The sequence below is a fragment of the Aphelocoma coerulescens genome, chromosome 1, assembly GCF_041296385.1.
Source record: "Aphelocoma coerulescens isolate FSJ_1873_10779 chromosome 1, UR_Acoe_1.0, whole genome shotgun sequence".
NCBI lineage: Eukaryota > Metazoa > Chordata > Aves > Passeriformes > Corvidae > Aphelocoma > Aphelocoma coerulescens.
In genome coordinates, this window is record NC_091013.1 from 111311663 (window position 1) to 111326371 (window position 14709).

General features: G+C 42.6%; 1 protein-coding gene and 1 long non-coding RNA gene across 17 annotated transcripts in view; both read right to left on the reverse strand.

Annotated features, from left to right (window-relative positions):
• Positions 1 to 14709, reverse strand: part of ROBO1 (roundabout guidance receptor 1) — a 654072-nt gene that overhangs the window by 286812 nt on the left and 352551 nt on the right. The window contains exon 1 of one of the 15 annotated variants that reach the window (XM_069024572.1): positions 8325 to 8854. The exons of the other annotated variants lie outside the window; for them this stretch is intronic. Coding sequence (XP_068880673.1) covers positions 8325 to 8379 — 55 coding nt within the window. The 5' untranslated portion in view covers positions 8380 to 8854. Of the gene's footprint in view, positions 1 to 8324; positions 8855 to 14709 lie in introns of those variants that run through there. 15 annotated transcript variants of the gene reach the window in all.
• Positions 5935 to 7699, reverse strand: LOC138114761 (uncharacterized). Of its 2 annotated transcripts, none has more exons than XR_011152784.1 (3): positions 7620 to 7699; positions 7322 to 7420; positions 5935 to 6685 (listed from the first exon to the last, which is right to left on the reverse strand). It is a non-coding gene; the product is annotated as an uncharacterized lncRNA (long non-coding RNA). The 2 variants fall into 2 exon arrangements; XR_011152783.1 differs by having other exon boundaries at positions 5935 to 7079.

Here is a 14709-nt window from a genome sequence, read left to right on the forward strand (position 1 = left end):
CCCATGCAAATTCAAAGTTATACAGCTTTTTTCAGTTAATTGGCTCTTAAGTCAATGTTCACTACAATCTCAACTTTCAGACAGGCTAAGAACCCACAATGATCCACAAACATTTGCAACTGAAGATAAAGTCAAACACTTTAGGAAATTTAATTTAAACACTAGAATCAAGATTTTCAACAGGCACTACTGATTTTAAGTGGCTCCAAATTTAGACTGTAGGTTCCCAACTTGAACAACTCACAATGCCCTGGAATCCAAAAATCCGAGGTCCAGTGACTACTGAATCCAAGCCATTCTTGCAAGCATGTCCATCTGGTCACTATCAAACACCATTTCTTTCTCCTTTCACCTACTTCCAGAACAAAGTAAAGTAAAGTTGAGCCAATGCACATCTTTAGGCCTACATTAAATTCTTAGCCATGTATTAAAACCTAACTTCTAAGACAAAAGCTGTTCATGTCTATTATGCTACTGTAGAAGCAAATAGTAAAATTTGAGTCTTCTATACATGAGTTTATAACCATGAACTGCTCTATGTGTCTAATCTTCAATATAAAGGCATCTAAGCAATTAGATGAGATGCAATATAACTAACCCAGAATCTAAAATAAATACCTTGCCTGAGGACATGCAAATTTCAGAAGGCACAAAAATGCCAGCCAAGCAAGTTTTAATGCAATACTAGCATGAAACAGTTTAACAGTACTATAGAAATCACAATTCTGATTTATGTACAAGACAGTCAAGGGAGCAAAAGACAAAGACTACAGAATTGAGCAACATGAAAAGAATACAGACTATACAGTTCTCTCGGATGGCTGTCATGGATGACTCCAGCCTGCACTGGTAAGACACTGATCCCTGCCATACACTGCACTGCATGTCTGGAAATATAGGTTGTTCCACAACTGAGCTTATTCCACTGCTAATTCGCTAGGCAAGATGAAGAAACTAAAATATCAAGTTTAAGATTTTAAATCCAGAGCTCAGCACAGGCTTGTCAGATTTACAGATCTTTAATCTACAGTCAGGGGTGTTCATATTATTTTAATCATTCATAATATTAGCATTAGACTTAAGGTAATGCAATACCATATTGAGCAAATACTTCCCAACCAAAAAGGGCAGCTTGAATAATTTTGCATATCTGACTATTCATTTCTTCAAAGAACATATATGTATTTCAAAAATGCAACAGTCCAGACAACAGGCTTGTTTTCTGATTAAGAATATTCATACCACTTCAATAATAATAATGTATTCAACTACCCATTTTGGTCTAAGCTGAATTTATAGCAAGTTGTACTAAAATTAAAAGCTCTCTTAATTTCATTTACAGTTATTTACTTAAACATAAATAAATATAAACATTTAACATAGTACATAAAGCTCTATGCCCCACAGAGGTGTAAAGTCTGGTGGCAGAAAACAAGATTTAAATGGGAGTACCTCATGGAACTTACCTCTACCACCAGTGAACAAATCCATAGAGGTTCTCTCCTATTGTTTAGATATGGAATACAGTACTTTTTTATGGAATTTCTTTGAATGCTAAGTAAGGAAGAAATCTTCAGCAATACATTTACTATTATGTGAAAGTACAGATGCTAATACAAGCATTCTATACATGTCAGCCTTCTGAATGAGAAAATAAATATCTAAGATGGCTTTATTTAAAAAAAAAAAAAAATTTTATGCACTAGTTGTTTAGAGTTTATACATATAAGAAAAATCCCTTAAGATAAAACCCAAATGTGTTAAAAATTAGGTAGGAGATGACATCCATGCTATTGCTGTAACCAAAATCCATGTACTGAACATTTACATCTGAAGGTGAAGTGCATGCCCACGTTGAACCATGAGGACCTCCACTCCTCCAACAGCACATTTTTTCACTAAAACCTAGATGGAAAAGTACTCAGGTTCTGTGTAGGTCTTTGCATAGTGGTGCTGAAAGAAAGTGTGAGTAAGCCTGAGGACCTGAAATGTAGTTTTCACAAGGACACAAAATTGCTTTATAAACTCTTAAAACAAACTGATCGTTTATTTAAATCCACAAGCGCATTCTCTGCCTATTAACAGTAGATTCTCCTTCCTAATTTTCCATGTTTCTGCTTCCAGAAAACACAATTAACATTATTTCCCACTAAAATAAAAGGCAAAAGGTTTTCTCTTCTCCTCCTCTGCATAGTTTGCCTCCTTTTGGTAAGGCCACCTTAAGATCATACCATCCCACAAACCATTCTGTCCTCAGCAAAGGTGAAATGACTTGGCTGCTCACGGGTGTGAGCAGAGCACTCTGCACCTTCCCCTTGGCTGCAGTTGCTCAGATGGCAAGCAGGCTCTAATTAAAAAGACTGGCCTGACGCCACTCACAAATCTCATTACTGTCAATTTATCAATTTTGTTTTAATCAGTCATACACAGACACACATAGACACATGAGTCTTAGTCAGAAATTTTCCTAAGCTTCAGAACAAGAGAGGCATGGAAAATACCTACAAGGCTGAGAACAGGTCTCAGTATTTGACAGTATTTAACTTCATTGGTTGTTTATGTACTCCTTCACTTTCTCACAAAAAATAGTTTCCTCACTTTGTTTTCAAAAGACGCTAAAAGAAACAGAATATACTTTCCCTAAGTCTCTATTCATTGTTTTACTGAGCTGTAGGCCATTTCCCCTTCTACTTACACCTGAAATGGACAATCCCACATACACATCTCTCCCTCTGTGCTCTTGTTTTAACACCAATTATATCATACACATTCCTGGTTGGAAAGGCCTACCCTCATGATGTTCCAGAACCATATTCTATCATTTTTGTGGACAAATCTGGGTAAATGCACTATTTTTTCCTAATATATAGTGAACTGACAAATTATTTCTGACATCCAGAATTAACTTCACTCTCTTCTTACTTTAATAAAACTTACCATCACCTTCAGGGTAAGGTAACTCACAGTACTGGCTTACATTAATAATCAGGATACCAAAAGAATTAGCTCTTTAAAAACCAGAACTCAAGACCAACAACAGAATAACCAGCTCTGCACACCTGACTGAAACCAGAAGTCATTATTAGCTTCCCAGGTGTTTCACTTTTTCCCCTGTTGAGATCTTCCTTAGTACCAAGTCTCAGCTGTGTGAGTCCAGCATAGCTGGCTGCATCTATGTCAGCAATACAAAACATTTGTGCTCCTAAGACATCTTCTGTCTTCACATAAAATCTCCTTCTGCTCACAGCAATTTAGTGCTGATGCTAAGGCTGACACAGTCAGCCAAGAGACATCAGTGTATGACTGAGATATATACATATGTGCATAAATAGATGTGTACATACATATGCACACCTTCCTTCTCCTAAAGGAGATACGAACTAGCAAATTATCTGCCCTTAAAAGCATCTCTAGCTTTCAATATTTAAAAATATCTCTGTGTTGCTCTACTCTTAGCTTTTGGTCAAGCTTCTCGTTACTAACAGAAAAACACTCTTACTTCCCCTGTTTACACAATTTATTGGACTTAAAATACACCTTGGTTGCTACTTCAGTTACCTCACTATTTACCTTACAATTTTATGAAGAGGCACTCAGGTGTAAAGCTAAGGAAGGTTATCACCACCAAATGAGATTATATAACTGAGTACACAAATAAAATGTGTCAGGACCTCAGCATATGAAATTCTTAAGTGCCCTTTCATTTGCTTGGAAAGAGCAAGGCTCCTGCTAAATTCCTGGTCACAAAATAACCTTGAAATATTAACAACTATTGACAGCAAAATGACTCATTCCTAACTATTCTAGTACATAAAGCTCACAACAAATTCACCACAGTAGCTTAAAACATTGACTATGGGAATCTTCACTATGAAAGGAAAATTTTGAAGAAGAATCTAAGGCAGCTACCAGGACACCAAGCCAAGTGACCGTTATCCACACAGCGCAATTAACAACAACAGAAATATTACACTGAGAATTGCAGCAAGTGACTGGACTTGCTAGACCCAGCAAATTATTATTATATTCATTAGAGAAAGCTATCCCACAATGAGACATAATATTACAGTTGTTTAGGACTGTGAAAAAAACCTCTTCCAGTTATTTAGGAAAATTAAGTGCCAACCAAAACCAATGTTATTTGAGAGTGAGGGAACAGGTTCTCAGATTTTTAAGTACAACTGTAGATTTTTCTGTCTTGAATTTCTAAATATTTTATTTTCTCTTTCCACCTTCTAATGAAAACTAAATTGGTTTTGATTCCTTATGGAATCTCTCTGGCCATTACTTCCAAAGCATTTTACGTTAAAGCATCGTTTGGCAAGCATTTAATGTTTAATATTAACATGTGAGAACACTGCTACCTGTGTGTCATTGATTTTTGATATTTGTAATCGCCCATCTAGCTTTGTAGATCCAATCAAAACCTTTATCATGTAGACTCAGCAGTATTCTTTACATAAATTCACGTTTTCTAATAAAATCTTATGGACAGTACACATGATTCCCCCAAAATTCAGTACCCCAAACATTACAGATGATCCCTGCTAATGAAGTTACTGTGTAACTTGAACAAAAAACATCTGACAACCAACACTGACTGCAGCGAGCAAAAATCAGCTTGAGTGTTTTTCTGGTTTAAACTAACTTAAGTGCCAGGCAATAGGGGGGAAAAAAAAGTGCCTCTTTCTAGGTAAAAGGTAACAAAATCCGCATTTATGCAAATTGAAAAAAAAAGAAGTTTGCTCTCCACAGTTACTATCAGTACTCATAGGGATAAGTGGTTTTGAATCCAACACCTGGATACTTGGGGAATATTTCATCACAAGTAAGGAATTACCAATTTTACAGCATGTGGTTATTTCTTTGCTAGCTTCGTCTTCAAACACAATACAAGCGTGGCCAGCTTCTTCAGCTCTAAGCAGCTGGCTCAATCCTTCTTAAATATTCTTACAGTAGAATTACTTAGAACAGCACACAATGCATTAGGGGATAGGTGAAGAATGTAGTTTTTAAGTTTTCCTGGGTGACTTACTTGCTTTTACAGATTAGGAACTTAATACTTTCATAATCCTTTGAAATTACCCTGTATTTTTTTTTAAAAAGCTCTACTGATTTATTACTGTTAGACAGAAAATACGTAAAAGGAGTAGAAACATTTCCAGAAACGCTCTAGCACTTCATGAGGGAGCTTTTAAGTCCAAACTTCTGAAACAAACAAACAAAATGCATCCAGGAAATGGCTATTTACTCCAATAGGTAGGTTAGCCAGGTGGAAAGGACTTTGGGGACACTCCATGGACACCCTTAAACTATTAACCATCAGAAGATAACTCTCCCATGAAGGAATACAAGAGACAATTTTGCCCTCCACTGGCTAGAACTATCACTGAAAAACAGGCCTGCCTCGCTGTGTCAGCAGTGCCTGTTCCACACAGCATGAAAAAACCTCTGGAGCAAATGTACCAATCCCATTGGAAGTACAGTAATTAGTAAGGGATAACATGGACAGGAAAGGGGAAAAGGGTGGGTGTTGAGCAGATGGGAATCAGCAATGCAATGAAATAACTCGTCAAAATATAAAGATTTCCATGGAGGGAAACAGAAAAATCACACAGTGACATATTTAGCCTTGAGAATTGCTAGAGCAGTGAACACCCATGTGGAAAACCAGAACCTTGACACTCGTTCCCAGCAAAAATGTTCTGCATGTTGCCCTTCAGATAAGTGAAAGCTTTTCTTTTCCAAACATATTCATTTGATGATGCTGCTTACTGGGGAGTGGAGACATGAAAAATCCATGCATTCTGAAGCAAATTCTGCCTCAGAATGAAGGAAAATGGGCAGAATGCAGGTAAATACTCAAGAAAACCAGGATACCAGAGAAGTATCCCTTAAAGCAATTTTTATTCTCTATGCAAAGAAGCACTGAAATTACACTGGGAGAATAAGGGAGGAAAGCTGCTATATTCCAATTTTCAACACTATTCAAATTTAAATTTATTCAACATTTATTAACCACAGGCTTACATGAAAGAAGGTACTTCACAGGATTCCACAGAGACAACACCAGGGTAAAAATTAGGGGTTTTAAATTCTAAGTGGTTTACCAATTACTCTTTTAACAAACACTAACCCACTTTTCTATTATTAAATTTTTTTCTCTTTCCCATCCCCCAATTATTTCCCACCTCTCAGCAGAAGTTTCTAACATGCCATTTAGAGTGTGGCCACACAAACCATTGATTCAGTAGTGGGTGTAAGTGAGGGAAGTGAGAACCTTCAGTGGAAGAGGGAGGAAAGGATCAATCAACTTGCAAGATCAGCTGTCAGCAGAACTCAAAGGATTTCAGTGTGGAAACTGCTGTAGATGACTCCTGTCCTTCCTTCTGCACTGCAGCCATCTGCCCTCAAACTTCATCCTGCCAAAGGTTTCTGGCATCTCCATTGTTCCAGACACAAGACTAACTACTTGACCACACTTTAGTTGAGAGGAAAAAGAAATTCCTCTGGTGAAGCAGTTGGAACAGAGTTATTATCTGGTGCTTGTCTCTTATTTCTCTTACTGAATTTGTTTACATGACAAAATTAAAAACCTCCATAAAAATTCATTACTTTTTTCTTTCTTTTTTTTTTCCTCTCCAACTCAGCTGGAATCAACGTTATTAGAGAGACCATCCTCATCCTGGAGGGAAAGAAAAAAAAAATGAAAAAAAAAAAACAAACTTGCATGCAACTTACTCTGTTGAGCATTTATATGATAAGTAGATAAGAGAACTCAAAAATAAATTGAATAAAATTGTTTCTTAACTTGCAACTTAAAACACCCCAATACAGAAGCTATCTATGAAATCAGCTTTTCTAAGGTGGGGATGACTGCCATGAAAGATTCAGAAAGAGCAAAGGGATGCAAAGGCTCTTCCCCATTCCATTTGTTTCTTCCATCACATGAAGGAGGCATCACAGAGAAAAATCAAATTAAAGATGGCATGACTGACATGGTCAAAAGTGAACAGGGTGAGAGCTACTCAGGGATGCAAAGTTTTCCACAGCCAAAGCCACAAGAAGCAAACTAATACCTAAGAGCAAAAAAAATTAATAGTTAAATTTATGATATAATCTAGAAACAGACATAAGTTACTACATTCAGTGACATAATTAAGACTTAAAGCTTGAGGCAGTGTACTTAAGTCTTTCAAAAACTTCATTCATTCATTCATTCACTGACCGGATGTCTCATGCTACCATAACTTTAATGACTCAAAGGGGTCCTCCGCAAATTTATAAAAATCAATTAAGGTAGAAAAGTTAGCGCTCAAACCTTCACTATGGCACAAGGATTTACTGCGTTCACTTAGCGTGTGACACAAGGCGTTCCTAAGAAGGAGAAACAATACTGCAGGGAGATAAACCCGGCCTCCTGCGAGAAACAGGGTCCTTGTGAAGAGACAAACCCGAAAACCTCCCGAGCCCCCCACGCGCCCCGCGGCCACATGCGCGCCCCGCGGGCGCCGGGAGCGCCGCACCCGCCCCGAGCCCCGCGCCGCTCTCCACGGGGCGCCCAGAGCCAAACCTGCCCTCCACAATGCCCTATTACTGCCGCCCTATCTGTAACCTACAGGCACCATAAGATGCCCCAACACGCATAAACCCGGCGCAAACTGTGCCTAATGACCATTAATCCCCCCTATCTCCTCGCCATCTCCCCCACTCCCCCTTAACACGGTGGCGCTTCACTTCACACACGTGGGTAACTTTAATCGTCAAGGGGAAGCAAAACCCATCCCCAAGCCCTCCCTTCCCCTCCTCACCGCCGTGGTCCCCCCCGGTGGCGGCTGCGCGGGGTTAACCCGGCCCGAGGGCTGGGAGGGGGGGATGCTCCAGGGTCCGCCCGGCGGAGGCTGCGCGGTGCCCGCGGGCAGCCGCGCCGATCGGCGGGCGCAGCCACCTCCCGCGGGAGAAGGGGGTCCCTGCCCGCCGCCCCCTCGGCTCAGCAGCAGCCGTGGTTACATCAATCGACCCTCAGGAGCAGCCGGCGGCGGGAGCCCTGGGACCGGGACCGGACCCGGCGCCGCGCATCCCCCTACACCCGGCTCCCCGCGCCCGGCCCCGGGCATCCCCCACGGCCGGCGGCAGCTCCCGGGGCAAACGCGGTCCGGGCGCCCACAGGCTGGAAGCCGAGCTTCGGTTTCCGAGCAAAGGAGGGGGCCGGGAAGCGCAGAGGGGGCCAAACTGGGGGTGGGAAGAGGGAAGGAGGAGAGCGGCTGCGGGAGCGCTGCCACCGCCGCGGCCGCGTATCTGACCCGCCCGCGTGCGGTGGTTACCTGAGGTGACACATATGAATCCAAAGAGGTAAAAGTGAGCAAACTCCGCGATCATTGTCCTCGGGTGGCGCCTGCAAGCAGTCTCATGCCAGAAGAGCGGGGGGAGAAACGAAGAGCCCCCAGTTGTAATTCCACAGAAGCTTAACGTGAGCGAGGTTCTCTAATCCCGCCGGACTCCCGGGGCGAGCCCCCTCCGGGCACGGCGCTGTCAGGTCCGCGGGGCTCCAGCCGCACGCCAACTCCGGCCGGCCTCCCCCCTTCTGGCCCGGGCTTTGCTCAGCGGCGCCTTGACACTTCCCAGGACTATCCAAAGCGATAGGAGAAAACAAAAGATCCTCGAGTTCCCGCAGCCGAGGTCCGCCGCCTCCCGAGCACAAGTTGCTGCCCCGGCCACAGACTCCGCTCTGGGCGCCCGGGACGAGCCGGTAACGGAGCGCAGCCGGGACGGGCACGGACCGGCCACCGCCGCCCTCGGCGAAGGCGAGGGGCGGGCAAGGAGCTGCACGGAGTGTCCCCGCCGAGTCACTGCGCGCCCGGCGAGCGGCGGGCAGAGCGCGGCGGCGGAGCGGCGGCAGCGCCCGCTCCCATGGCGGGGGAAGGAGGCGGGCGCGTCGGGGGCCGCGGCGGAGCGCGGCCGCGGTCAGGCGGGGCGGCGGGCAGGGGAGCCCCGGCGGCAGCCCCGAGCCCAGCCCAGCATCGCCGCCGCCCCCGCCCCGACACGCGGGAATCCCACACTCGCCCCCGCCCCAGCGCCGGAGGAGGGCACAAGAGGGGCGATGGGAGCAAAGAAGAAAGAAAGGGGAGAGAGAGAGGGCGAGCAAAACTTCCCCGGGCCAACGCCCCCGAGCCACCCACCCCAACCGCCCGCCCTCGGTGCGGCGGCTGCGGGAGGAGGAGAGGGAGGAGGAGGAGGAGCGGCTCCTCGCCTTGTCGGGGCAGGGGTGCACGAGTCAGGCGGGGCCGAGCCCGCCGCGCCTGAACTTTCTGGTGTCACGTCGAGCCGCTCGCCTCCGCCGCGGGTTTCCCCTTCCCCCTCCCGGCCGCCTCCGCCTCCTGCCCGCGCTGCCGCCGCCGCGGCAGGTCTGGTGCCGCCTCGGGACACCTTAAAGGAGCCGCACCTCCGCGGCCCCCGCACGCCCCGAGCGGCGCTGCCCGGCCCGGCGCATCCCGCCCGGCCCCGCCCCGCGCGGAGCCGGCGCCGCCTCCCGCCCCTTCCCCCGCCGAAGGTAACGCGCGGGGCGGCTCCCGGAGCCCGCCGTGCCCTGGGCACGGCACAGCCACGGCTCGGGGAGGGGACGGGGGCAGCCTCGGGCACAGAAGAAGTTCAGCTCTCCCCCGCCCACCCCCGCCCACCCCCGCCGAAGACAAACGAGCACACAAAACCCCAGCCCGGGTCTCCACCGGCATTCCCGGCGGAGCGAGGAAACGGCGCTTCCCTGGATGATTCGCATCGCCTGTGGCCTGGCCGTGCTCCAGGCGTGGACCAAATCTCCAGGAGAAGCATCCTCAAGTCCTCGCTCCTGCACAGTGCACAGATAAATACTACAGGAGCAACTCCGCATGGCCATGTCAGCTTTATGTCACAGCACGAGAAGTAGTGGTGGGGAAAGAAGGGGAAGAACACTGCAGGGGAAGAGAGAAGGTGTGCTTGGAAGAAGTAGCACTACCACCTCACAGCAAAGCTCCAGCTATTCACTAAGTTATGAGGATTGAATGAGACATCAGAAATTTCATTTCCAAGCAGGGTATTGAATATATTAACCTCATTGCAAGCAAGTCTGCAGTGGGATAATAAAACTCTATAGAAAGACCCTTGATGTACTTCCTGTCACAGGATTTATGACCCCACACTGTTCTCAGCCAAACAGGTTCGGGTGCTCACAGGCACCATCAGTCTAACCACAAGGCATGTCACTGGGTTTGCCCCGTTTTGTGTCCCTCAGAGCAAACTGACCAAAAGTCCAACAGCAGAAAGGTCCTACGGATTGCACTGAATCTGTTTTAGTCTGCTTTTATGTGTACAAGGTCTGTAAAGACAAATTTTCAATAATGCAAAGCAAAACTGGTTTACATTGGGAAAAGAAGCTCCTGGTTATATGAATACAGTGTATCTATGTCAGCAGCAACCAAACTGGCAAGATTTTCTTCTAAAACTGATGGGAATTGATGAAACATTGGAACACCCAAAAGTTAGAAAAGCAATCCAGTGCTTTAACACCAATCAGACATTAATTTTCACAGAGAAAAACAAATTAGTGTCCTACTTCAAACACATTTAGAAAGCAATCATAATTGTGGAATCAATAACAGTGAATACTTTTGAATATGAGCAGATTTCTTCAAGCTGTACCTAGCCAGCCATTTCTCTTCCTGTTGTGACCTCATGCATCATGCTGCACTTCATGAAAGAAAAATGTATTTGCACCTCCGGAGTTAAAACCACACTGCAAAAACAGTGAAGAGGCCTGAGATAATCCTTGAATTCTATTGAGAAGTTTTAGATTTCAATATATTAGATTTGGGGTTGTTCTTTTATAATTAATTAAATAAACAAGAGTCACATGCAGGGCTGAAAATGAGCTGCAAGAGTTCATTTATTTCACCTCTGTTCCCAGAGAGGGTCAAGTATAAGTAGACCCTCACTAGCAGGTATTTTGTAATCCCATTACTATCCATTTCTAATGACTGAAATTTAATACTATCTTTGTGTAACCTGTTCCAGTTCCTATACAGTCAGATTTCTTTTTTTTTAAGCCTAGACTAAATAGTCTTCCAGAGGAAAACACATCACCAGCACCACCAGTAACATTTTGAAGGCCTTTTTTTTTATTCCTTCTGCGGTATCAATACATGACAGACTCACATTGTACTAAATTACATATTTTAATTGATTGCATCTCTTAAAAAAGCAAATACACACATCGACCAGTAGGCCACTCTAAAGGGAATAAATGGGTTCACTTATTCTGTGAATGTATGTACACACATGTATTTTATGTACACATGTATTTACTTACTTGTGTCATTCTTATGTATTCCCCTGTTTATATGGGATGTATAATGTTTCCTCTAATCTTTAATTATAAAACATTATTTTAATGCATTTCTATGGCATGTGTATTATCTAGCAACATAAATTAATCCATTTACTTTGTAACTGGCAGCAAATATATATATACAAGGTGTACAGAAGGTAAATAAAACATTTTCCTAATTCCCAGAGAGTTTTCTCTACTCAAGATGAATCTGTTTCCTGTTCATTAGTCCAATAGTAGGTTTTTAGATTCACACACACTTTTGCTGAGGTAAATTTAAGACAAGGGCCGGTAAAATTTTATGCCATGTCAAAGTCTTATGTATGCTGGTTGCTAATTTCAAATTCACATGCAGAGAAATTCTACATACAGCAGTGGATTAAAGCTCTGGAGCTTGAATGACCTTACCATGTGATCACGAGATGAGCCTACGTAAAACAGTTTAAAGCTTTTGTGCCACAGTAACCCCATCTTTAATGAGCCTGTTTAATGAGGACTGTTTCAATCACTTTAAAAAAATTTTTATCTTTTGAGAAGAACAGAGTCATTCTACTTTAGGTACCTATAGTGAAAGTACAGTAGAGCTTCAAAGGCTTGTTCAATTTGTACTGTCTCAGATACTTCATAATGTAATGTTTAGCTGTCAGTGCTTTCTTTGGAAAAATTGCTAGGAGTGAATGTATACTGCTCTAATTATCTTTCTTAAAATTCATTTAGATTGTAATAATATATAACAGCTGCACAGCTGAGTGAATCTCTTCAAATTGTAAGCCTACAGAATTTCATCAGAATGTCTTGTAAGGAATTGACATCATCTTTAATTCTGCAGATGTTCTTACAAAATGTGTGCTATTAAAGCACCCTTATTGTCCTTGATACTGAGACATGCAAACATTCATATGAGACACACACATGTATGTGTATCTGTCAAAAATGTTTCTAGGAAGAGAAATATGGCTTTAACCTTTTCAGATGTGGGGAACAGTATGTGCATGAGTATTATACAGCAGATGTACTTGCTGTGTTTATTCTGTAATATGTAATACCATTTTTAAAACTTACACAAACATGTAATTTCTGGGAGAACAGAATCACCAAGCACAAGATTAAAGATGCTGCCTGAGTTTGAGGCGCAGGAGTTGGTCATGAAACCTCAAACAAAAAAGAAAAGGTTCTACAGAACTGATAGTTGTGATTCAGCAGATGGCACTCTTCCCTCAAAGTGACTAAGATCAGTGCTGCCTCTGATACAAGGGATGATGTTCTTTGAGAGATTACTCAGAAGAACTTGAACTTCTGTAAGTACTGAAGATCCCAGGCACTTCTCTCCAAGGGTAGAGATATGCACATGACGTCTTGGATGTGTTGTGGGGGCAAACACTCTCTCTCTCCACAAACCTTTTTGAACTTCAAATGACTCTCCCCCTTCCTGATCTCCAAAGTGCCGTGTAGCCTCCCGGTTATCTGCGGCGCTGGCTGCCAGGAATACCTCTGTGTGTACATTACACGGTCACACACGCTCGTGTCTGCAGAAACTCATGGAGTTTATCGTTCCGAGCCTGGCAGCCAGAATCAGTACCTTTATTCTATAGGCTCCAACTAAGCTTCCATTGACATCATAGGGATTATAGAGATATCACTAAGTTTCAAAAACTCTTTCTTCCTGACTGTTTAGGGCACCGTGGAAGTGATCGGTTGCATTATTTAGTAAACTGTCTGAAAAAACTATTATAAATATTTTTTTCTAAGTGTAAGCTGAAATTAAATGGAAAAATACGAGGGATTATATATATATCTCTCTCTCTGTATATTTGTCTCTAAGCATATAGTGGGCCTTAACCATGGTAGGAACCCTAGCTGAAGTCAATAAACATATCTGATAGCAGAAGAGTATATTATTTCAATGGTATTTTCATTAGTAAATAAGCTGGGTTTTTCTACATTAGATCTGAACAAGCACTGAAATTGTTAGAAGAAGGAGCACTGTAAAGGGCAGCTGAATATAAAAAGTGCATGAATAGCAAAAGCTTGAAAACCTACAGTTGCCATATAATTAATTGGGATAATTATTATGAGCAAACAAGAAATGTTGTGATTTCCATACCCATATAAGTCAATTTCTGTCTCTCTCTTGACCTGTCTGGTTACTGTTTAAACATGCTGTTCAAAGACGTTGTTTTCTTATGTTTGATTGCTAGGGCCTTACCATGATTTTGCTTTTATTTACATTAATTTTGTGATGTAATTCTTATTTTCTTTGATGTTACTCTTAATTACACTGCAAGTGAATTCAGACTTCCAGTGTCTTTCACTACATACAGCATTTAGAATAGTACTCGAGTCATTGCAGAGCAAGGAATAATAGCAGTAAAATACAGTATTTTATTTTCTATGATGAATTCACAGATAGAGACCCTAAAGAAGCTCAAGCCTCATTACGCTAGGTGTATAAAAACAAGATAAAAGATGCTTTCTTCAAAGGATTTATAAAGCATCATTATCAACATAAAGAACTTCAAGAAAAAATCACCACTGGCACAAACATGCAAAATTCCATTGAATTCTATCCTTTAATATTCCTTTATATTAGGGGTGAATGGGTCTTTTCATTTCTGTTCAAAGATGCTATAGCCCATCCCCTCTGGAAAAAAAAAAAAAAAAAAATCACTGAAGCTATATTCCTTCTGTTGCCCCCGTAAAAAATGCTAAAGGCATATTTGCTATTCAGTCTACTCAGCAGACTCGCTTTATGCTTTTAAAAAATTATTATAATTATAGGAAATATTGCATACAACTCCTGCTTTGTGGTTTTGTTCTTGTTAGTGACAAAATGCTAATCTGCTTAATATGTAATTTATATACAAACAACACAGTATTTATTACAAAACCAGTGTTATCTCTGATATTGCTAAACAAAGAGAGACCTGTCCCTGAAATCTCAGTATTTGCTTTAAATGTTTAACAAATGAACCATTCAGTACTCACTATCTCCTTGCCTCAATGCGAGGAGTATGAGGGTGTCACCTAGTGGATTGTTCTGACTGCCTGAAGAGAGCTCACAAGCCAAATCGCCCAAATGGCATTGAATGAACTAACAAAATGAAAGAGAAAGGCTTCTTTTTCCTTTACTTAATTACTCCAGGAATTGTGAGAGCTTCAACAGAGTGTTATTGTTCTGTAATATCTGCCTTTGGGTTCCCATTCATGCCACAGAATCTGTTGGCACTGAAAAGGGCTGTAAGAATGATGCATCCAAAATTTTGAAGAGAAAATTACCTATGTTCCTGCATCAGGGGAAAGGTTTGATATTACCACAGACAACCATTTTAAATGAGTTGCACAAAATTTTT